At 30.3% G+C, this 22,850-nt stretch overlaps 2 protein-coding genes across 4 annotated transcripts; one reads left to right on the top strand and one right to left on the bottom strand.

The window, feature by feature from the left end:
• Positions 1-1,833: 1,833 nt before the first annotated feature.
• Positions 1,834-4,916, top strand: LOC101222318. 3 transcript variants are annotated; one of them, XR_004217761.1, is made up of 6 exons: positions 1,834-2,840; positions 2,944-3,164; positions 3,248-3,467; positions 3,737-3,822; positions 3,897-4,008; positions 4,122-4,613. XR_004217761.1 is itself a non-coding variant. In XM_031888071.1 (6 exons), the coding sequence occupies exons 1-6, from the start codon at positions 2,751-2,753 to the stop codon at positions 4,361-4,363; spliced, it is 933 nt and encodes a 310-aa protein (XP_031743931.1). In that variant the 5' UTR covers positions 1,842-2,750; the 3' UTR covers positions 4,364-4,916. The 3 variants fall into 3 exon arrangements, 2 of the variants coding, with proteins under 2 accessions (XP_031743931.1, XP_004139934.1); XM_031888071.1 differs by having other exon boundaries at positions 1,842-2,840; positions 3,266-3,467; positions 3,917-4,008; positions 4,122-4,916; XM_004139886.3 differs by having other exon boundaries at positions 1,846-2,840; positions 3,917-4,008; positions 4,122-4,916.
• Positions 4,917-16,795: 11,879 nt separating this feature from the next.
• Positions 16,796-18,262, bottom strand: LOC101222557 (xanthohumol 4-O-methyltransferase). The gene is made up of 2 exons (XM_004139887.3): positions 17,438-18,262; positions 16,796-17,360 (listed from the first exon to the last, which is right to left on the bottom strand). The coding sequence occupies exons 1-2, from the start codon at positions 18,212-18,214 to the stop codon at positions 17,064-17,066; spliced, it is 1,074 nt and encodes a 357-aa protein (XP_004139935.1). The 5' UTR covers positions 18,215-18,262; the 3' UTR covers positions 16,796-17,063.
• Positions 18,263-22,850: the final 4,588 nt, after the last annotated feature.

The raw sequence follows: 22,850 nt of genomic DNA, 5'->3' as shown, positions 1-22,850 counted from the left end.
TATACGACAACAATGAACATCAAATAGCAATCAAATAGTAATCAGACAACAATCAAATAACAATTGATATCATTGATAACTAGTGGTAATCAGATGACTCAATATCATTGATAAAACGATAAAAAAAAAATATCAAATGCAGTTCTACATTTTTTACTACGAGAGCATTCAGTTTCACATTTTAGTCATCCAACCGTTTGAAATGGGATAGACTTGTAAGTGTCAATTCCAACAAATTTTAAAGTTTATGAACCTGTTAATTTGTCATTCCTACAATGCACCATTTCATATAGTGCTAATTATAAACGTACACGAAGTGTGGCTGAACTAGAGATTTTATGTTAGGTTAGATTCATATTGTTAATCAAGTTGAAGATTAGGCTGACCATTCTTTGCTTTACCACAATAAAAGAAAAAATCCTATAAACTTAATTCAAATTTGGATTAACATAACAAAAAAAATGCAAAGGATAGACACGTTCTTAAGAATTTAGTGTGAATTAGGAATGAATCCCAATTTTATTCATTAAAAATTTGAGTTCTACAAGTTGATTAGTCAATGATTGCTATGGTTTAAATATTTGTAAGTTGTGGTATATTTTTAGATTATTTGATTAATAGTACTTTGTAAAAATAGTAAAAGAAATTCATGATAAATGTAACTAAAATAGTAAAAGAAATTCATGATAAATGTAACTACCTTTTCTAAAGGTAGAAATTTAAATGCTAATAGTCCTATAATTATCGTCTAATAGTCGTTTTATATTATTAATTTTTTTTATAAATTTTTTTTTGTTGTTTGATCCAATTTTTCTAACCTTTATAATTAAAACTTGAAAATGTAAGAGGAAGGAAATTCCATTAGAATGACATTATTTGGCCATTTTTGAGTGTTTATATGATTTTATTAAATTTTCTTAAGAAAAGATGATTTTATTAAATATTTGTAGTAGAAATTATGAAATCCAGTACACAAGAATGGATTCTCGTTAATATGATTTATTTCCTTTTGCTCATTTTCCTTAACTTGTTTAGAGAGATTACGTGATTTTTTTTCTTCCTATTTCAGCCAGATTTTGGGACAAAATAGTTATACTTATATATGTGTGTAATTTCGAGCTATATATTAAATTAAATGAAACTTTAATACTTAAATGGATAAATTGATGTAATCCCAAAATTTAGGATTTTATTTTATTCTTTTCCTATATTAATAAACAAGTATTTAATAACAAGGTAAACGAAATTGTGAAAAATGGAAAAATAGATAAACTATTTACATATAATGAATTTTTGTCTTTTAATGTGAGATATGTAATCATATAAAATATTTTCTAAATAGCATAAATTTAATAATTATATATATTTTTCAACATCTTAACCGTTGAACATTTCCTTTTTCCTTATTTCAATTTAAACTTTCACATATTATGGTTAGAAAATCAAGTTTTTTTTTTTTCCTTATAATAAATCTTTCCTTAAAATTTAACTATTTAAATCAAGAATTTTGAAGAAAAATTGTGAAACATAAAACCTTTTAGGAATAAATAGTTTATCAATTTTTTTTATTTTTAAAAGAATTATTATATTTAATTAACATCAATAAATATCAATAACGTTTTTCTTTTTCAAAATTTATTCTTAAAATTTAAACCTCTAACCTCTTAGCTACCATGTTTGACTTATCCATATGAACATAATATTTTTCTAATATAGACCCGTATTAAAATAAAAAATAAAAAAAAAGAAAAGTTAAAATTACCAAATAAAAAGTTTATTTTCTTTTGATTCTTGAAATGGAAATGAAACATTCAAAGACCACATGCTCCCATTTGTTGAAGAAACTGACCAAAGACCCATTAAACTTTTTTGTAAAGATGAAGAGAGAGAGAGAGAGAGAGAGAGAGAGAGATGAGAAAAAGGGAGTTGTTGTTAATTGGATGCTGATTACCAGATACGCATATGGATTAAGAGGGGAGTGGTAAAATCCCATACATAAATGAAAATCCAATATTCTCATGCCCTTCACAATTCCCTCTGTTTCTCATATTCCTCTCTCCTAATCAAATTCATACCCACAACCCTCTCTTCAATACTTCCCTCCCTTTCTCCTCTACTTTCATTTTTCTTTCTTATTCTGGATCATCATCAACTAGATCTCATTTTCTCACCTTTCCTTTTCTTTTCCCATCCTACCTGAGTTTGATTTAGCTTTAAGATTTTGAAACAGAGCGCTTCAATTGCTGCGGGTTTCTTGTTTAATGAACAAAGTTTAAAGAGTCGGTGTTGTTTGTGTTTTTAGTTTTTAGTTTTGAGTTTCCTTTACGGTTTAGTTTAAAAAGCAGAGGAACCCATTTTACACAACATTGACAGCCAATACTCGCCGGACCAATAAACAGAGAGAGTAAGAACAAGAGAAAAGGAAAAAGAAAAAAAAAGAAAAGAGAGAAGCAGATTCTAAATTTCCCGTGAAATTTGGTGTTTTGAAAATCCTAATATTAGAAAATCTTTGACACGTTTTTTGGGTTGATCCTATTTTTTCCTCAATCGGAAAAAAGTTTAAAAGGAAAAAGAAACAAGGTCCGATAATCTCTCCTTCTCTTCCATTTTTGTCTCTCTACTCTTTCTCGGTGCTCTGTTTTTTTTTTTTTTTCTTTTGCTGTGGTTTCTCCTCCGGGAATCCTCTCTGATTTTCAGGGTTAGGGGGAAGACTCTGAAAGTTTTCGTCTCTCTCCCTCTCCTCCGAAATTATGATTCTTGACAAAGTGTCAATGCAATCCAATTTGGGTTGTTTTCTTCATTGCACAACGCCAGTTGTCAACTCCCAATTCTTGCCCAAGGTTTCTTTATACTCGTTTCCTTCGTTTTTCCATCATTTTTCACGCTTTTCATTTGTTTTGTTGTTTTGTTGATATTGATCCATGTTTCTTTCGTTTTTCTAAGAGCGAGATTAGGAATCTTAATCGTTTATGGCATCCATGGGAGAGAGAGAAGGTTGAATATTTCACCCTTGGCGATCTCTGGAATTGTTACGACGAATGGAGCGCTTACGGTGCCGGTGTTCCAATCGCCGTCAACAACGGCGAGACCCTTGTTCAATATTATGTTCCTTATCTCTCTGCAATCCAAATCTTCACAAGCAATTCCACCGTCAATGGTTTCAGGTAAGAATTTTCCGTTTATTGTCGACCCACAAACCCCAATTTTTTATGATTTAAAGAAAATCCCAATTGATGATTCTCCCTAGGGATGAATGCGGTGACAGTGAAACAAGGGATTCATTCAGTGATTCATGTAGCGATGAGAGTGAAAGTGAAAAATTATGGAGATGGGACGGAAGTTCATCGGAAGAAGGAGGATTCTTAGAACAAGAAAGCCCTCTGCACCTCAGCGACAGATTGGGGTACCTTTACTTTCAATATTTCGAGAGATCAACTCCATATGGAAGAGTTCCATTAATGGATAAGGTAAACAAAAAAAAAAAAGAAAAAGCCCCTCCCTTCCCTTTTACTTCTGTTGTGCAATGAAGTGGTTCATGGATGGTGTGGTGGAATCATATGAATTTTGTTTAATTTTTATGCTTTTATTATGAGTTTTAGCATATCTACTAAAGAAGGAACAAAACCCGAAACTTTGTTGACCTTTGAATATGGTTATTGAATCTGTGCTGTGCCCACCTTCTATATTCTTGTTCTAAATGGGTGGGGATGTTTTATTTTTTATTTTTATTTTATAGATCAATGGATTAGCTCGAAGATACCCTGGGTTGATGACATTGAGAAGCGTTGATCTTTCTCCAGCTAGTTGGATGGCTGTTTCGTGGTCTGTATTTGTATATCATGTCTGTGTTTTGCTTATGATTTATGTGTGTATTGTGTATTATTAATTAATAATAGGAATGAGAATGAATCTTCAGGTACCCAATATACCACATTCCAATGGGGAGAACAATAAAGGATTTATCAACATGCTTCTTGAGTTACCATACACTATCATCATCATTTCAAGGTAAAAGAAAAAACTGGTTTAATTTTTATGTGAATATATATATATATGTGCATACATACATAATATAAATGATAATGGTGATTGAGAAAGTGTAACGTTTAATGTGTATATAGATATGGATGTGGAGGATGAATTTGAAAGTGGAGAAAAGAAGAGAAAAGAAGGGGAAGGGATATCGCTGGCAGCATTTGGTTTAGCCACATACAAGATGCAAGGAAACGTGTGGATTTCTGGTAATTATGGGAGGGACCAAGAAAGATTGATGTCTCTATTGAGCGTGGCTGATTCTTGGCTAAAGCAACTCAGGGTCCAACACCACGATTTCAACTACTTTACTGCCATTCGTCGTGGCTAACCACAGCCCCCCCACTCAACAACACCCATTTCTACATGGATTCATTCACCTGATCTTCTTCATCTTCTTCTTCTTCTTCTTCAAAGAAAAAAAAAAAGAAAAAGAAAAAACAAACAAAAACAAAACAAAACAAAAAAACCCGGGAAAATTCTTCTTTTCCTTTTTCTTCTTCTGTGGTTTCTTTTTAGAGTGTGACCATCGATTTTAACTTCATCTCAGCCACATCCATGCCTGAGTTTTTCTTGTTGTATCACTTTTTTCTTCTTTCCTTTTATTTTTATTAGTGGTGGGGGTGGTTGTGCATACTAAACTACTAACTGATTTACTACTCATCCAGGCTTTGTTGAAACCATAGGGAAAACAAACAACACAAATCTTTGAGATCAGAGAGTTTGAGAGAGAGGGAGAGAGACTAGAGGCAGAGAGGCAGAGAGAGACTCTTGAATTGTCACTAATTTGAATCATCAATTGTGTTATGTTTCTCTCCATTGTGATACATTTTCCATTTCACAACAAATAAAAAAGAAAAGAAAAAAAAAACTCTTTTTGAGAATGACTGTTTGTTTCTACTCTCTCTGATCTCTACTCTCTACCATCATTTTTTAGCCCACATTGATGTTTTTGCTTAATTTAATCATATCAAAACTGTTAGCACAATCTTGTTTGGGTACCACGAAAATTCTCACTGGATAAGAAATATACTTCCTTTTCTTGTGTGTGCCAAGTCTTTGGTTGTGACCGAGAGTGGGTCCATAGTGTTTGACATTGATATGATCCTCTTTGTGATTTTGGTTCCAAGTCCAACTAAATCCTAATTCCTACCCTTTAATAAAGTTTGACAGTAAAGTCAGTGGTGACTCTTAGTTCTTCATCCACTCAAAATTCAAAAAGCCAACAAAAAGGTAAAGTTAGAATTAGAAACCTTTCTGATACAAACGGTGTAAACTCCAAAATGAGATCAACCCACAGTAAAATTAAAAGAAGAAAAGAAATTGATGAAATGAAAGATCAAAAACAAGATATGAGAAATCTTGGAAATGGGATTTGAACGTACTCATGAATAGATTGAAGCATAGGAAGACAGAGAAAAAAGAAGCAGAAATTGGAGAGTGATGGGTTGGAAGAACATGTAGTTGAATTTGATAAGATATGATTATGAGAGCATGTTCACGACTATAATACCATGTGGACGCGGCTTCTATTTCAACTTAACATATTTAATGCTCAATTTTCATAACTATATTTCCATTTAATACTCACTCTTAGCATTTGACTTAGCTTTAACTTCTCTTTGGCCTTATCAGCTTAATCCACCTAATACAAATGTTAAGTATTGTAGTAAAACTCACTATTTATCTTTAACTCGACATAATTCAAGTTATGAGTAACCTTTATATTCAAAAAGTATTTTAATAATTTGTTCCTAGAATAATATGAGTAATTTCATATTATTAGTAGGTTTTACAACCACGTTTAGGCTATAAAAGTGTATACACTTAGTTATATATTTTATCTCTAAAATAGAAATGATGGGTGTGGTTGATGACATTAGAAATTAGGTTTATCTCGTCCTAATAATATCTCATGGCAAGTATTAGATTTTAAGTAGGATTTCCACTTCCTGAAATAAGTGTTCTTTAATTAATAGGTGACTAAGAAGTGAGCATATATAGCATATGATTATTGATTTATTTAATTAATTTTGTTATAGAAAATATATAATAATCCTGATCTCTATTTAAACAAAGTGCAAAACAACAATGGTATATCCACTTTTATAAGTATGAACATAGGGAAAAATGAAGTCCTCGCCCAATGAATCATCCACATACTTTCGTATTTGAGACAAAGAGTGAAACTTCGCTATCATATCTTCAAAAGTGAGAAGCCCCACTGAATTAAATAACACATAATCTATTTAATGAATTTGATGACTTTGGTGTCCCAATACCCACAAGCATCACTACCACCAACACATGCTTCACAGTCCTTTGAACTAAAAACAAACCTTAAACCTTTTTCTTTCTCAATCTTTTTTAGGTTCTATCTAGAATTTGTTTCCATTATACCTAACCTTACTCTATTATACAACTAGGAGTAGAACTATTTGAACTCGAGTACATACATGTGCTAGTTGAGTTGAATCTTTATTTTACAACAAATACACATTTTAAACCAAATGTTAAAATTCATACATAAAAATACAACTTAAAGATCGAAGTACAAAATTGAAATACATCAAGACATTTTTATTTACGTTTCCAAATATAAAATAATGAATAAAAAAATTTATATAGTAAAATGTTATTGTCATGCTCTGTCTGAAACCACTTTATGCGACTGCATAAAAACGTGACAGCCTAGACATTCTACTTGCACCTCTCAGCAAGATAACATGTAGAACGTGTAGTGAGCGGATTAAATGGAAATTGAAATTTAGTGTGATGGAGTTCGATTGCAAAACACAAAGATTTCAATGATAGCAGATTAGAAGTGCATTACGCATGAGTACAAGCCTTCTTAAGTTTAAAACACAAAGTTTACAAAATAATAATTTCGGCTCTTCACTCTACATTTTATGTGATTTGACCATGGCCACTACCAAGTGAGGCGTTCAAAAGGGCACACGACTGGTAGTTAAGGCAGCAAGTTCGATGTTGGATGTCAATCCCTATTTGGGTAGGATAAAAATAAACATTTAAAATGTAAGACCTATACTTAGTTAAGAGGCCAAATTTTGACTAAGTGTGTAAGAGAAGGCATTTTGATTGAAGATTAGGCGATAAGAGGTTACGTTTATGTAGTTCACAAGAAGGGTTGGACAACAAGACTATGCGATTAAGGTATTACGTGAGATGCAAGACTTGGCAAGAAGAAGAAAGGAAACTTCCCAAAAAATTCTTAAGTATTTTAATGGGCCACGTGTAAAGATTAAGGTAAGCATGATTAAGTAAACCTCAAGATTACACGTGCACCACTAAGAGTAGGAGTTAGTGAGTTGACAAGAGCTTAAGGGTGACTAAGCTGATTTGAGAGTACATAATATAAATAGAAGTCCTTGGTCAGATTATTCAGTATTGGTCAAATATAAAAAATCTTGGTACATGCATGATCTTGAACAAAAATCGTTAGGATATTGGTACACGATCGTTTAGATTTAGATTCACGATTGGATACCAAATCTAAATGATATTGATATAAGATCGTATACCAAATATAAAATAATCTTGAAAAAATAGTTGGAATATTGGTACACGATCGTATATCAAATCTAAACAACCAAGATCCACGATCGTGTACCAAATTTTAATAACCAAGATCATTTAGATTTGGTAAATGACCGTGTATCATTTCCTACATGATCGTTTAGAAGAAGAATTATGTTGCAAGTGACTGATTAATCTTGTGTTGATTGAGATATTTTTGGTATTTTTCATTCTACTTTTTTTCATTTTCAAAATTGGAGTTCTTTTAAAATATATAACAAACTGTCAAAATATTTATATATATATAACAATTTTGAAAATGGAAAAAGCCCACAAGCTTATAATGGAAAATATAAAAAATGTCTATAATGACCGGTAAATACGCAGTTAATTTGGCCACAACCATAATATATTTAGTAGTTTAGATTTGGTACACGATCATTTAACGTGTACCAATATCCCAACGATTTTTTCAAGAGTTTTTTTGTACACGATCGTTTAGATTTGGTTACTCAGATCTAAACAATTTTTTTTTAAGATTCTTGGTGCATGATATTCTTTAGTACGATCCTTTAAATTTAGCTACATGATCGGTTAGATTTGAATACACTATCGTTTAGATACAACCCAAATCTAAATGATGGTGGACCAACTTTCCAACTATTCTTTTTCAAGATCTTTTATATTTATTAGATTTGGTACAACCCAAAATCTAAACTATCATCCAATAATTTTTGTTTAAGATCATATTTGGTACATAATCTTGAACCAAATAACTCATTGAAAAAAAAAATACAAGAGTTATGATTGATTGGAAACAAAATCATGAATTCAAAAAAACATAAAAGAAAAATTGCAGAAGAAGAAAAAAAAGAATATTAAAGAGAAAGAATATTGCTAAAGATGATGAATAAGTGAAAAAATGTTCAAAATGAAAAATATCTAAGAGAGACATAAATAACTCGTAAAAAAATCAGAAAGAGAAGAACATAAACAAATGAAAAATTGTTCAAACTAGTAAGGACAAATATGAAATTCTGACAAAATAACCACGTGTAGTGGACTTTTCTTAAATTGCTATACGGACCATACATATTACCACTTTTGTTATATTTCTGAAAATTTACCTTTTTATTAATATATAATATTTATAATATAACATATTATAAATTACAGGAGTCTTTTAAAAAATATAATAAAATTACAAAATATTTACACATAGAACAATTTCGAAATACAAAAAATGTCTCATGTTTAATTGACATCCAACGTGGTAATATATTTGGTAAACGATCGTTTAGATTAGACTATTCTTTCGAAGATCTTTTAGTTTTGGCTACTGCCTAAACACAATTGTTTAGATTTAATCATTTAAATTTCTGTAGCCAAATTTAAACAATTTTTTTAAAAGATTTTTTTGGTAGACGATGGTTTATGTTTGGTACACAATCATTTATGTTTGTTCATTTAGATTTAATCCTTTAAATTTGAACATGTGAAAAAAAAGAAACTCAACTCAACAAACGAGAAATCACACCCAAAATCTTTGGAATTCAAAGATTAAAAGAACTAAGAAACTAAACTAATGAACAACGTCATTACAAATAAGGTAAGGAAACATATGAACAATGTGGATGTAGATTAAGCAATAATAGTTTAGTTACTTTAATTACTGGTTTTAAATCCGTAAGCAAAACATATAGTATGAAATTAAGAAAGAAGATTTGCATATTAAGTATTTAATATTATATTTAAATAAAGAAATAAGAATGGTGGATTGAGTTGAAGGCATTTGCATATATATATAATCATATATTTGGACCCAAAATCATTCATCATCAATCATTTAATATCCAAGGCTATTTTAGTAGTGAGGGAACGAGTAGTGCTATTACGTTTTAATTCACTAATCACTTATTATTATCACTTTAATTATTTTATTCTATTCTACCCTAACTCACGTACAACCATAAATATCTCTACTCAATCATCAATAAACCACTAAATATATATCACTAACTATATTATTACTAATCCCAACCATACTAATTAAGATCTCTATATCTTCCATTCAATAACTGTACAATAATTACCTTTTATTTTCTTTTCACACATTCTTAATTATTTATCATTTTTCTATAAAATGATTTTATCATCTAATTGTGTTTTATGACTATTTTCTGATTGTCATCCTATTACTTTCTAATTATCATATGATTAACACAATAAAATGTTCTTGCCAAATAAGATGGTCGAAGATGCATCGAACCCAAACCAATAGTTTTAAACTAGGACACAATTTCATTAAAAAAAAAAAGACATTGCTTCAATTGTAAACCAAATACGGAAAATGAAGTAAAAATTATTGTTAATTTTGACAATAAAAATGAATCATAGATGATCATTGAGAAAATTTAGAGATTTCATTAGAAAAAACTTGAGGCAAGAAATTTTTCAATAAAGGTTTGATCCAAATCTATAAACATACACATAATAATAGTCTTTCAAGTAGACTCACAATTTGTAACTTGAACTATAAACATAGACATATTTTTATATTCCTGAACCCCACTTACTGATTTCAAGATTAACTCCCAAGTTACTTTAACAACCATTGTCATACTTATTGATCTGACAACAGTAAGCTAAGCACTAGGGAATAGACAACCTATACTTAGAAAGTGAGAAAACATTTAAAAGAATAAGTCGAAAAACTTAATAATAACAAACTTAATCTCAAGAACACAAGTATTTCACTACACTAGCACAAGTTCTCAATACAATTCACAACACAACGAGCGCAATAGTGCCACACATTTTAGTTTAACAAACATTTACCATTCATCATTGGGACCTAGAATTCTCCCATCCAATAACCTAGATCTAGGATTCACTTCACTAGAATTTACCCGCCTAGACATGGGATTCACTTCACTAGTGTCACGCGTTAAACTTGGAATTTTCATCAGCGTCTGCAATAGAAATGGGATTTCTACCAGTGTCTCGTAACAAGCTCAATCACAAACCTATGATTCACTTTCACCAACATCTCATCATTTAGACTTAGGATTCGCTTTCACCAACATCTCATATTTCATTCCTCGCCTAGATATAGGATTCACACTCACCAACATCTAGCATAAAAAATACAACTCGTTCTCATTTCGCCAATCCACTTATTTTTACTATAAACCTACATCAAAACAATAAAAACCATGATAAACAGACGTTTTACCTTTTTCCACTTGCATATCAGATTTGTTTTATTTTAACCTACTTTGTTACACATTATCCTTTTTTTATATTGTGTTAATGTTTCACTATTCTACATAAAATGCCTATAATAACTTATACTATTTATAACTTACTAAATTTAATATTTATGTCTCAAGAAACAAAATTTTAAAATTTCAAAGACTAAACTTGTATTTTAACATTTATATAAAAGTAAAATACATTGTTGTAATATTTAAATTAAATAATATTAGTTACAAAGTTATAAAAATCTAAATATATAAATAAATATATTTAAAATAATTTATTAAAGATATAATTTTATTTATGTATTTGCATGTGAGAAACTTTTAAGGGCGTTGGAAAAAGGCAAAATAAGTTATAATAATTAAATCTATAGCACACATGTTTTTTGTTTGCAAAAATGGCAAGAAAAAGCTTAGTCCACATATACAATATGTAAAATGTCACAAATGCCCTCTTTATTAATTCACATTTGATACAGCTGATATACCTGATACTCCTTGATACACTTGATATTCATTTGATACTTGTTGATAACCTTTGGTTTGATACACTGAACCATGATACTTTTTTATGCACCTGATGCCCTTTGATACACCTGAAACACCTTTATACATCTAATACTCCTTTTTACACTTGATTATTCTTGATACACTTAAATGCTTCACTAATAAGTTTAAGACAATTGATGTCTTGCTAATAAACTTGTTTGTTATGCCTCATTGGTAGACTCAACAAATTTGATACGCTTGATACATGTGATATGTTTGATACACCTAATGTTACACCCCGCTCCGTAGACCTACTAGCTTATCTAGCAAGACATGGTGTGACTTGAGTATCTTGACGTGTTAAAAACCAAAACACTCAGTCTTTACGTCCTTAAGCTTTGCTTAATGGCCTGGCTTCTTTACGTAACTTAAACTACAATCATACTTTGGATGATAAAACAACTCAACACAAGAAAAATAATTTAAACTTGAACTTTTACGGAGTAAAATATGAGTTCTACAACCAATTACAACACTTAACCAAAATACAAAAATACTACACTTGAACATTTGACCAAAACGCCTAGGAGTTCTTCTCGCCTAGCAATCTCTTCACTTCTTCTCTACTTGGCCTTAACGTCTGATTCCTGGAAGGTGAAATTTAAAAACATAAGTCTACACGACTCAGTGGGGTTTTAAGAAAATCTTTTTGCGAAATACCTTTTTGTAAACATGATTTCGTCGAACATATTAAACCACATAAATTCTTCTCTTCAAATAAACATTTCATTTCACATAACACATATTAGTTACCTAACATTTTCTTTCACCAATAATCTCGAATCATCCTCTATGCTAAGTCACGTAACTTTGCTTTAAGACAACTGTAACAATAGTATCTGAGGATATACAAATTCGTCTTTTTTGCCCAGACCGCTAAGTACAATACGCTCCCGTCAACGTATTAACTAGCATTTTATCACCATGTAGCTATACAACCCCATGGTAGCCTTTACTCTTTATGTGCACATAAAAGTTAGCTCATTATAAAAATGACAACTAATGGTTTGAACACAACTTAGTAACAAGTCATGCTTTGAAATACATAATATTTACTTTAAAACATATAAGCTTTTTGTGTAAATATCTTTTTAGGAATCATTTGAATAGAAATCACTAACTCAAATCAATCAAGAACTTAAAAGAAAATTTTTAACATAAACATTTTGCAGAAAACACTGACTCTACTTAGCTACTTAAACTTCCATGGTTTTTCTTCTTCTTCTTCTCGTGTAGTCTTCTCACATAGACAATTTGACAACACTTCAACACTTCAACTTTTCTCTTCAAATTCTCATAATAACCACAACTAAATGAGTGGGTTGTTCTCCCTATTTATACTACTTCCTAAAATGCTTAGTCACCCTTAAGCTCTTGATAAAATGTCACCTCCTGTTTCTTAGTGATACACATGTGATCTTAAGATTTATCTTAACCATGCTTAACTAAACCTTACACGTGGCCCATTAAGTAAATTTAGGAAATTTTCGGAAAGTTTCCTTACTTCTTCTCGCCTAATCTTTCATCTTGCAAAGAATATTAATTGCCCAACCTTTCAAAATGTCTTCTCGTGTAACCTTTCTTACTGAGTAACTCACCTCTTCTCACGTAGTCCACCCAAAACGCCTATTTTAAGACACTTAGTCAAATTTTTACTTCTTCTCTTAACTATGGATCATAACTACAAATCATAACTACAGGTCTTATAACTCTTCCTCTCTTAAAGAAATTTCATCTTAAAAGTTTAGACAAGCAATACTAGCTCCAAAATTTTCCAAAAATACTACTTCCATTAGTTAAAACTTTTGTAGTTATAACTTTACAAAAATGTATAATTACAAAGCTATAACTTTATCTTTACATTGATTTTTTTTCCTTTTTCTACTTCCCTTTAAATTTCACATCCACTACTTGCTTTCCTTTGTCAATTGCAGATCAAGATGACATTGGATCAAAATATTTACACTGAATGAGATGCCACTTGGGTTTTCTTGATCCGTCTTCGCCTATCTTTATCTTATTTTGGCATTCGTTTCTAATAATGCACCTTCTCGCCACACTGATCGCAACCAATACTTTTCCTCCTACAAATTATTCTTATATCAATCTTACCCTAATCCTTAAACTTTTATAAATATAAAATTTCTTTCTTTTTTTATACATGTAAAAGAAAAATATTTTTTTTTATTACTCAATTAAAAAATATGAAAAACCGTACATTTTCGTTCAAAAAATAAAAATAAATGGACACATTACAACTTTCCTTTTCATCATTGTTTTATCATTTTTTGTACGAGAAAAATATGAATCTCCTTCACCAATAAAACTTGAAGAAAATAAATAGCAAAAGCTTCCAAATTTGAATATATTTGACACATAATTAAATTTTAAAACGCACGATTATACATAATTTTTAATTTTAAGAGTATGTTATTAGCTAATGTATAAAATTTAGGATTTAAATATACATTTTTCATTTTTTTTCATTGGTCACTTTAACTAGAAGACTTAGGACTTATTTACATTTTTATTTAAACTTTTTTGATAAAAGTGGTTTAAATATATATTGCATGTGCATCGTAGAAATGTAACCGTAACTATAACTAAATATAACTCTACTTGACTTTCAGTTAACTAAATATAACCGTAGTTATGACTATTTTACTATACTTATTTTGAAACCTAGCTATTAGACATATTTTAATGTTTTGCTTAACTGAAACTTTTGTAAACTCCATTCAATTACATAACTTATTATATTTTGTAAATAGTTTGTAATATTTATATTGTTATTGAATGTTAAACTTTTTGTATTTACATTATTGCCAAGAAAATCAATAAATCAAGAAATTTAATTATATGTACAAAATATTAAAAAAAATCAATTAAAATTTTTTATACATGATAAATTTAGAATGTACAATTAACAAAAAAAAAAAAAAAAAAAAACAGATTAGCTAAGCCTAGAATTCAAAATCAGCATCCCAAACAGAAGCATTAGAAATCCAGATTATCAATTCCACATTCAATTCCTATACCTCAAACATAGGTATCTGTAATTTTCATTTTCAAACATCATAATCTCATCAAATAAGTCCACAAACATTTAATTTTGAAATTGTGCGCCAAACGCTCCCTAAAATATCTTAGAATCAGAGGCAAAATCGAGATTAATAGACCGCAATAAATGTGGACAACTATATTTTACTAAAAATATTATTGCTCACGGATTTTGATATATTTCCAAACATGTTAACCCAATTTTGTTATTGTTGCAAATATCTTAATATTAGGTATGTTTGTTATATTTATTATTATTATTATTTCTTTGATTTTTTTTATTACAACTGTGACTGCAACCATTGGGCCGTAGCTCATCCTACTTTGATTTGGGCTCCAGCCCAGTAGAAATTGGAGTAGCTATAGCTAAATTTTAGGAAGGGAAATTGAAAATTGATAACCATTTTGAAGGATATAGCCAAATTTTAAAAGAATGGTAGATATAGCAAAACTATGATAGCAATATGGTCTATCGATAGTACACTTATATCATTGATAAAATTTGACAAATTTTGTTATATTTGTAAATTTTTTAAAATGTTGCTATATACTTAATTATTTTGAATCTAATTGTTAAATTTGCAACTAACCCTTTCTAAAAATCGATTTTTTTTAGCTTTCACGTCTAAATTATAGACGCAGTTACATAATAAACTTAAAATTACCAATTTTCTTTTATAAAATGGAGGTTGAGCTTCAACTTTACACAAAACTAAGGTGCAAGAAAAATAAAATAAATTCGAAATTTTTTTAAAATAATTTATTTATTAAATTAATTTTAAATTTTACGTTGAGTATTTATTATTTATTTTAATTTGAAGTATTTATTGTGAGATTATATATATATATATATATATATATATATATATATAAATAATTGTATGAGATTCAACTAGGTATTACATATATATATTTTTTTAATTGTAAATAGTTGGTTTATTTTTTCTTTTCCATATAAATTTTCTTTTGTCATTGTTATATGATCTCTTACATTTTTTTCTCTTTTTTTTATTAATGTGTTTTAAGCTGATCGAGTTTTGTACAAATATATGTATTGTTGTTCTTTTAATATATGTTTTTTTTTCTTACAAATATATGTATGAATAAAAATAGAAAAAAGAAAATCTGGAAGAGAAGTCAAAAAAATCTGGAAGAGAAAGACGAATAAATCACAAAGAATAAAAAGAAAGAGAACAACGGAATCGACCATAATATGAAAAGCAAATCTGGAATTTATGAAAAGTTACTACCGGCTTCATGATTTTTTAATTTTGTTGTAAATATTTGGGTGTTTTGTTATGTTTATGAAAATTTACTAAAAAACTATTTACAAAATATAGCAAAAAAAAAATCAAACAATAGAAATAGATGAATTTTTCTATACTTTTATAAATAGTTTTAATATTTTATTATTTTTTAAATGGTCTCCAAATACTATTCCAAATCATTTTAATTTGTTAAGATTTGTTTCAACTTTTCAAATAAGATTCTAAAATTATATTCATAATTTTTTAATATTAATGTATCAAAGTCTGAACCCAACCCTAAAGCCTGGTGTGTTTGTACTTTTACTCAACTTTAGTCCATTTTTAAAAAATGTTTACCAAGCAAGAAAAAAATCCCAATTTAACTTATATTTTATTTGGATAGATTTTGTTTATTTTAAATGCTTTGTTATGACGTTCTCTACAACTAAATTTATAAAGAACTATATGGATAGCAACGAGGTCTGAATGAAAATGTTTAGTCTCGGTTCCTCCAAAAGATAGTTATAAATATGGTAATTAGATTCAAACTATTAGCGTATATAGTGGACTGCACATAATTCACACTGTCCCTCCCTACTCTGCACCACCATAATTTGTTAAATGAGTTGAATTTATACGTTATATTAAAAGTGTAAAATTCGGCCCTTATGTTGGGGGTGGATGCACTCTCATATGTATTGGCTACTAAAAAAAATAAAGCACAAGCAATTTTATACAATTTTTTTGAAGTTTAAATTGAGAATAATATACTTGAGACCTTCATGATTAATTATTTTGTTGGTTAACAATATTATTTCAACTGCAACCACATTCCAACTGGAGTAGGGCGACATGACTCACTAAATGAGGTAGTTATACCAAAGTCCAAAAGCCTAATTATTTTGTGCATTTAACTCACAATAAAGTGATGATATCTTGACAAAAAAAAAAAAAAAGACATTTAACCCACTTCTTTATTTATGAAATAGGTGTTTCATTAGCAAACGTAAAATGACATATTACCACCGTCAACTTAATTTAATTGATACATAAATTTGTTAGTGACCATTATGACTTTGATTCCATATGAGTAGAGTAGTAGATCGGGTAGAAGAAAATGGCATAAAAATATTTAATTAGGAGAGTAAAGTTTGCAGACTATTTTCAATGTCACAAAGTACAGATATGACAACTAATTTTTTTATTCTTCTCATATCATAACATTCCTTTAAACATTTTACCAGTCCAAAGTTTGTGAGGATGGGAGAAATATGACATACTGAGATAAAAGCACATATAAAAATTTAAAAGGAGGATCCAAATTGTAGAACACCAAGAATGAAGGTTTGCGAATGGGATAAATGGGAGATGTTCAGATTCATGAAGGATAAGCTTCAATAATGGAAACTAAGGCAGGAAGGGGAATTAGTTTGTATCGAGAAAATCCAGCTTCTTCAAGTATTGTCTTCCACTCCTTCTCTGTCCTCTCTTTTCCATTTGTATGCGCCAACATTAACAGATCAAAATAGAATCTCGTGTCATCAAATGCCCCTTTCCCTTCTTCATTCAACACCACATCCACGATAATCACTTTCCCTCTTTTCTCCGGAATCGCTTTCTTGCAATTCTCCAGAATTTTCACACACTCTTTGTCGTTCCAATCGTGTAATATCCACTGCAATTCATTCACTTACTAATTATTTAGACCATCATTATCAAACCCTTTAATGCAACAATTAATCAATCGCTTACCTTCATAAAAATGGCGTCCGCTTTTGGAATGTCCTCGAACATGTCTCCTCCGATGTGGATCACTCCTTCATACACTGGCGCAGTGCTGACCACGTGAGGGAGATCGTAATTGATTCCTTTGATGTGGGGGAGTGCTTTCACGATCTCGGAGATGGAGCCCCCGATTCCGCCGCCGACGTCCGCTAGGGAGTGAACAGAGTTGAACCCATCTAGGTAAACAGAGAGGACGGCGTTCATGACGACCTTGGAAGTGGAAGCCATGGCGTTGTTGAAAAAATGGTTGAATTGGGGGTTTTTGAAAGCGAAGTCCCAAATGTCAAGACCGTTGGCTATTTTGAAAGGGCTTCCGCCTTCTTTAACGGCTCCGGTGAAACAGAGCCATGGATTGACCATCCATTGGTGAAGCTCCGAGAAAGCCATGGGAGCCAGGGTGAGAGGGGAGTCTCGAAGGAGCCATTTGGAGGAGTGGGTAAGACCGTAGAGGGCGTCTCCACCGTCGGAAGGGTGATGAGCGGCAAAGATGTTTCGACGGACTAAGAGTCTCATGATGCGATTGAGGTAGGAGATTTGTGGGGCGGAAGAGGGGTTGGAGGCGGCAATGGAGGAAGCAATCTGAGAGAGAGAGATGGGAGAGCCATGGGAGTTGATGATATCGGCTAAGTGAAGTTCGACGGCACATTTTAAAGCCATGGAATCGGCAAAACAGAGCATGTACTTCCATATCTCTGCCTGCCCTTGTAGCAGTGCCTCTGCTTCTTTAGCTTCTTTGGCTTCCATTTCTAATTTCTTTTGGGTTGAAGTTGTTTTGTTTTGCAAGAGAGAGAGATGGATGATTGTGGATTTATAAAAGGAAATGGAGTAGGTGTGATGTAATAGGGACATAAGGGTGACATTCTCAAAGCCCTGCCAACCTATAATTTTGATTTTTTTCCTTTCATGCAACAAAACATTTTAAAACATTTTTTAATTTGAATTTGTTATTATTCTAACCTACTATTCAATCACTTATTTATTCTCTCTTATATAAAAAATAGAAATACAATGGTTTCGTTGATCGGAGTAATTTAACTTCGTTTGTAATTGTTCTCTACTTTATCCATGATGTATTTTGGAGTTGAATATAATTTCAAATGATTTTGTTTTATTTTTTTTTACGTTAGTTCTATTTTGGTTTTACTTTGTATCAGTTTTATATATTAGTATTGTGATATACTTATATTATGTATACTAATATTTTATTTATATATATACTTATATTCTCAGACTGGTTTGAAACAAATGATCACTAATATTTTATTTCCTAAAATCTCACCCTTTCTAATTTCTAAGTTGTTCTAATTTGACTTTTAATTAAAATTTGAATATTAAGACAAACAATTGAAAAAACCAAATGTATTTAATTGAAAATACATGCATCTTCCAAACATAAATATATATTTTATGTATAAATGGTCCTCCTTTTTTAGCCCATCTTCCTTGTCTTCAAATTTTGTTTCTCTTTATTTATTTATATATATATATATATATGTATATATATTATCCTAAAGAAGAGAAAAAATTCCAAATAATATTTTAATAATAAATCTTAAGATAATTTTCATAAAATTTGTTTATGTATATGAATGATACAAGTCTATCATCGAAATTGTGCTATATTTGCAATTTTTTTAAAATGTTATTATATACTTAATTATTTTAAATATAATTGCTAAATAAACCTATAGAATTACATTGCTTTTCATAAATTTCAAAATTTTCTTTTGTTGTTTTTTTTAATATTGTGAGATCATTCTTGACTTCACTTCTTTTCTTATTCTTTGCCATTTATTTTTCTTCTCATCCTACTATTAATTTCTTTATATTATTATTTTTCATTCTTCATATTCTCACTCATTCTTGCTTGTGATTTCTTCATTTCTTCCTTCTTCTTCATTTCCATCTTCCTTTTTTCTTCTTGGTACAAAATCTAAACGATATTTGTATTTGATCGTTTACAGTATCTAAACAATCGTGTACCAATATCTAAACAATGAATTGTCTATTACAGGATCGTTTAGACAGGATACAAGGGTACAAGATCATTTAGACTCGGTGTGAAATCATCTTTTTACGTGTGTGTGACGGATTAATCGCAAAATATTTTTGTTATTTCATGATATTGACTTTTTCCTTTTTCAAAATTATTTTATATGGTGTAAATATTTTCACCTTTTGTTCTATTTTTTGAAAAAACGTCTCATTGCATCATTATAATAAGTTTTAAAATAAAAATTGGTAATAAAAGAAAGCCTTAAATCAAGCATATATATTTACATACATATGCACGTAAACTTTATACCAATATTATTCTTTTAAAGTTTACATTGGATGATGATACCTTCATGATTAATTATAATATTATTTCAACTGCTGTCACATTCCAACTCAAGTAGGTTAATGACTCACTATATAAGGTAGTTATGTCCGTAACAAAGTTCAAAAGTTTCATTATTTTGTGCATTAATATACATATATTATAGTCAGAAAAATTAATGATATTATCTTGACAAAATTGAAAAAGTGCTCATCATGATAATATCATCACTATACTGCCTTCATTGCTCCTGAGCTTTTATGATCCCATAACAATGCTTAATTGCTACTTATATGTTTTCAAGCAGACAAAATAATCACTTCATAACTCAAATAATATAATTTTATTTTAAATGCTCTCTCCTTTTTATTATCCTATGTGTTTTAGCTGAGTCGATCATTAGAAGATTCGACTTTCAATCTAAAAAAAATGTAGCCTAAAAAAATCAAGGTAACTAATTTATATTTGGAGTTGGTGTCTGCTTCAAACCATCTACTGTGGGAATGTGAGGTTTAAAAGAAAATTTGGCCATATTTTTTTACCTACCAAACATCTTTCCAAGAACTTGATATGATCATGACATTATTGCTTTGCAAATTTGTGAGGCTAAAAACAAGTTGTTGTAAAGAGTTTCAACCGTGGCTGACATTTATTAGTCCGCCAAATTTACAAGTACACAAATGAAGTCGTGTCTCTTCGCTCAAGTCCTTATGGAAAAGATTTTATAGAGTAATGATTTCATCCTAACTCCGATTATATTGAATGGACCCCTTCCCATTTAGTTGGTGAAAGCTAAATACTCATGCAACATGGAGTCCTTTTATTTAGTTAGAGGCATTCAATGGGTGCTTTGAAACCATCTTGGGACATGCTGGGTTAATTTTGCTGGTTTTTGGTGTGAGGTCTGCACTATGTGATAAAACTACCCACAATGAGAATGAGTTATGCTTTGAGATTGCATGTGATCGGAGCTAGAAACTGAAAGTGTTGCGAAGCAAATGTGTAAGAGGTGTTTTTTGTAACACGGTAAGAATAATTACGCGACGAGATGGAAAATAATCTGTGTTTCCTTCACCACGAAGTTGTTGATGTCATCCTTGTGTAAGAAGAGTTTATTTGACTTTTTGCTGCCCAATTGAATTTAGGAGAGGTGGCAGAAGTTACTACGTGACGAGCTGGCATTGGGTGATTCTCACTATTGAACATAAGCAATCATTTTGGCATGGAAAGTCTCATCAGAGAGGCTTATAAATAGGAGAAGTCCAGTTATTTTGAAATCTATTTTACCTTGTGCTTAAAGAAAGAATCGAAAGAATTTCCAAGATTTTCAGTAAGCTACTACAAGTTCAAATTCTACAAGAATTTGCAAGTGCAAGGGAGCTTTGACTAAGGATTTAAGGCGAGGAAGCTAATTGATTGTGATCAACAGTTTCTTTTTAAAATGTTTTCAAACAAAAGAGTTTCTATTTGAATCCTTATATATCTCTCTCTATTATCTTGAATTCCATGATTTCTCTTATGTTCTCAAATTCTAAAAATGGAATTGGTTTACAAATGAATTGAATTTGAAAATGAGCTAGAATGTTGTGATGAAAAGGATCTTTGGTACCCTACGTGATATGATACCTTACATTTGTTTGTGTTCTGGTGTAGGATGCCTTATCCTTGCTGTGTAATCTGGGATAGGATGTTAAGAATGTGTGATCTGGTATGAGATGTCATTTGTTTGTTGTGTGTTTTGACATTAGAAGACTCGTTATGCGTGATAGAATTCATGGATAATTGTTGTTACATTGAGATTACTCCACACAACCGCAACTCATCAAAAGAGTGTGGTAAACGCTTGAGCTGAAGAGGGTACAAAGATGTAATTAAACATGTCAAATGATTTTCTGTTATGATTTATATAATGCATTATGCGAATTGTTGTCCTATGCGACATGTTTTATGATGAATGATTTAAAAGTAAATGATTTCCATATGAATTATAAATATTTGTTAATGAGACTTGGATTAATGTATAAGTCGACTAATGCATCAAGATGATTTGATTTGAAATCAAGTTTTACTATTGAAATACATAACTATTCTATCACGTGGTTTTTCGAAATGAATTGCAACTCGTTATGGAGAAAACTTACTTATTAATTAGTTGTGTTTGTGAAAAACCTCACTTCACTAGAATCTTTTGTCTAATATTTCAAATGTTTTGTTTTACTCCTCCTATCTATGTAGCGAAGGGCATCCAATGTTTGATTTGCCAAATTGAATGCTTGTCGTGCCATAATTTTGTCACATCAAGTTGTTAGTATTCCTAGTAAGTTCGCACAACCTAAAGTGTCTTAGGCGAGATGATCAAGATTATTGTTTTTGAGACTTGTATATTTTCAATTTGTAGAAACTCTTGTACTTGCTTTAAATGTACTATTTTATCAAGTATCCATAAAGTCTTGTTATTTCAAAATGAGATCTCATCTCGCATTAAAGTTGATGTTTGTGTTTATTCCGCTTACTAGGCATTCCGTGTGCTATCTTGAGGAGAGACTTGCGTTGAATGTCTAGATGGTCATGTCCCACCATGGTCGCATAAAGAGATATTAGGGCTGGATGTGACATTAAGTTTGCTCCAAGAGAGAAATGTAAGGTTCTCGAAGCTGAACTATTTACGAGGATCTAAATTATGTTCGGTCTTCAAATCAAATGTGCATAATAATGTACACTTTTTGATATTTGGTGAGACTGAAAGTTATTAAAGTGATGTCTTGTAAATAATTGATACTTCGAGAGATGTTATTAAGCTGTTAATCTGGTAGGATTGGTTGTTTTGTTTAACGAGTTGTTAAGGTTTGTTATTAAGATCAATTTACTTTTCTTCAACCTATATATATGGCTTTATTCTGGTATGTAAATGTAATTGGAGATTTAAGACCTTTTAATGAGAAAGTAACTCCATTTATGAAAATACACCCCTTTCAATTCAATGTTTATCATGATATTAGAGAATATATTACGAGCGATCGTGCTATATATATATTGTGTAGCCAAATATATATTTTTACA

This window comes from Cucumis sativus, chromosome 6 (assembly GCF_000004075.3).
Source record: "Cucumis sativus cultivar 9930 chromosome 6, Cucumber_9930_V3, whole genome shotgun sequence".
NCBI lineage: Eukaryota > Viridiplantae > Streptophyta > Magnoliopsida > Cucurbitales > Cucurbitaceae > Cucumis > Cucumis sativus.
Note: the sequence above shows the minus strand (reverse complement) of the source record. Positions and strands in the feature narration are given on the sequence as shown.

Bases quoted from the DNA above. Each gene is read 5' to 3' on its own strand.
- LOC101222318 (XM_004139886.3), top strand. From the start codon at position 2,751: ATGATTCTTGACAAAGTGTCAATGCAATCCAATTTGGGTTGTTTTCTT. The intron at 2,841-2,943 runs GTTTCTTTATAC...CGTTTTTCTAAG, and splicing joins ACTCCCAATTCTTGCCCAAG to AGCGAGATTAGGAATCTTAA. The intron at 3,165-3,247 runs GTAAGAATTTTC...GATTCTCCCTAG, and splicing joins TCCACCGTCAATGGTTTCAG to GGATGAATGCGGTGACAGTG.
- LOC101222557 (XM_004139887.3), bottom strand. From the start codon at position 18,214: ATGGAAGCCAAAGAAGCTAAAGAAGCAGAGGCACTGCTACAAGGGCAG. The intron at 17,361-17,437 runs GTAAGCGATTGA...AATGAATTGCAG, and splicing joins CGGACGCCATTTTTATGAAG to TGGATATTACACGATTGGAA.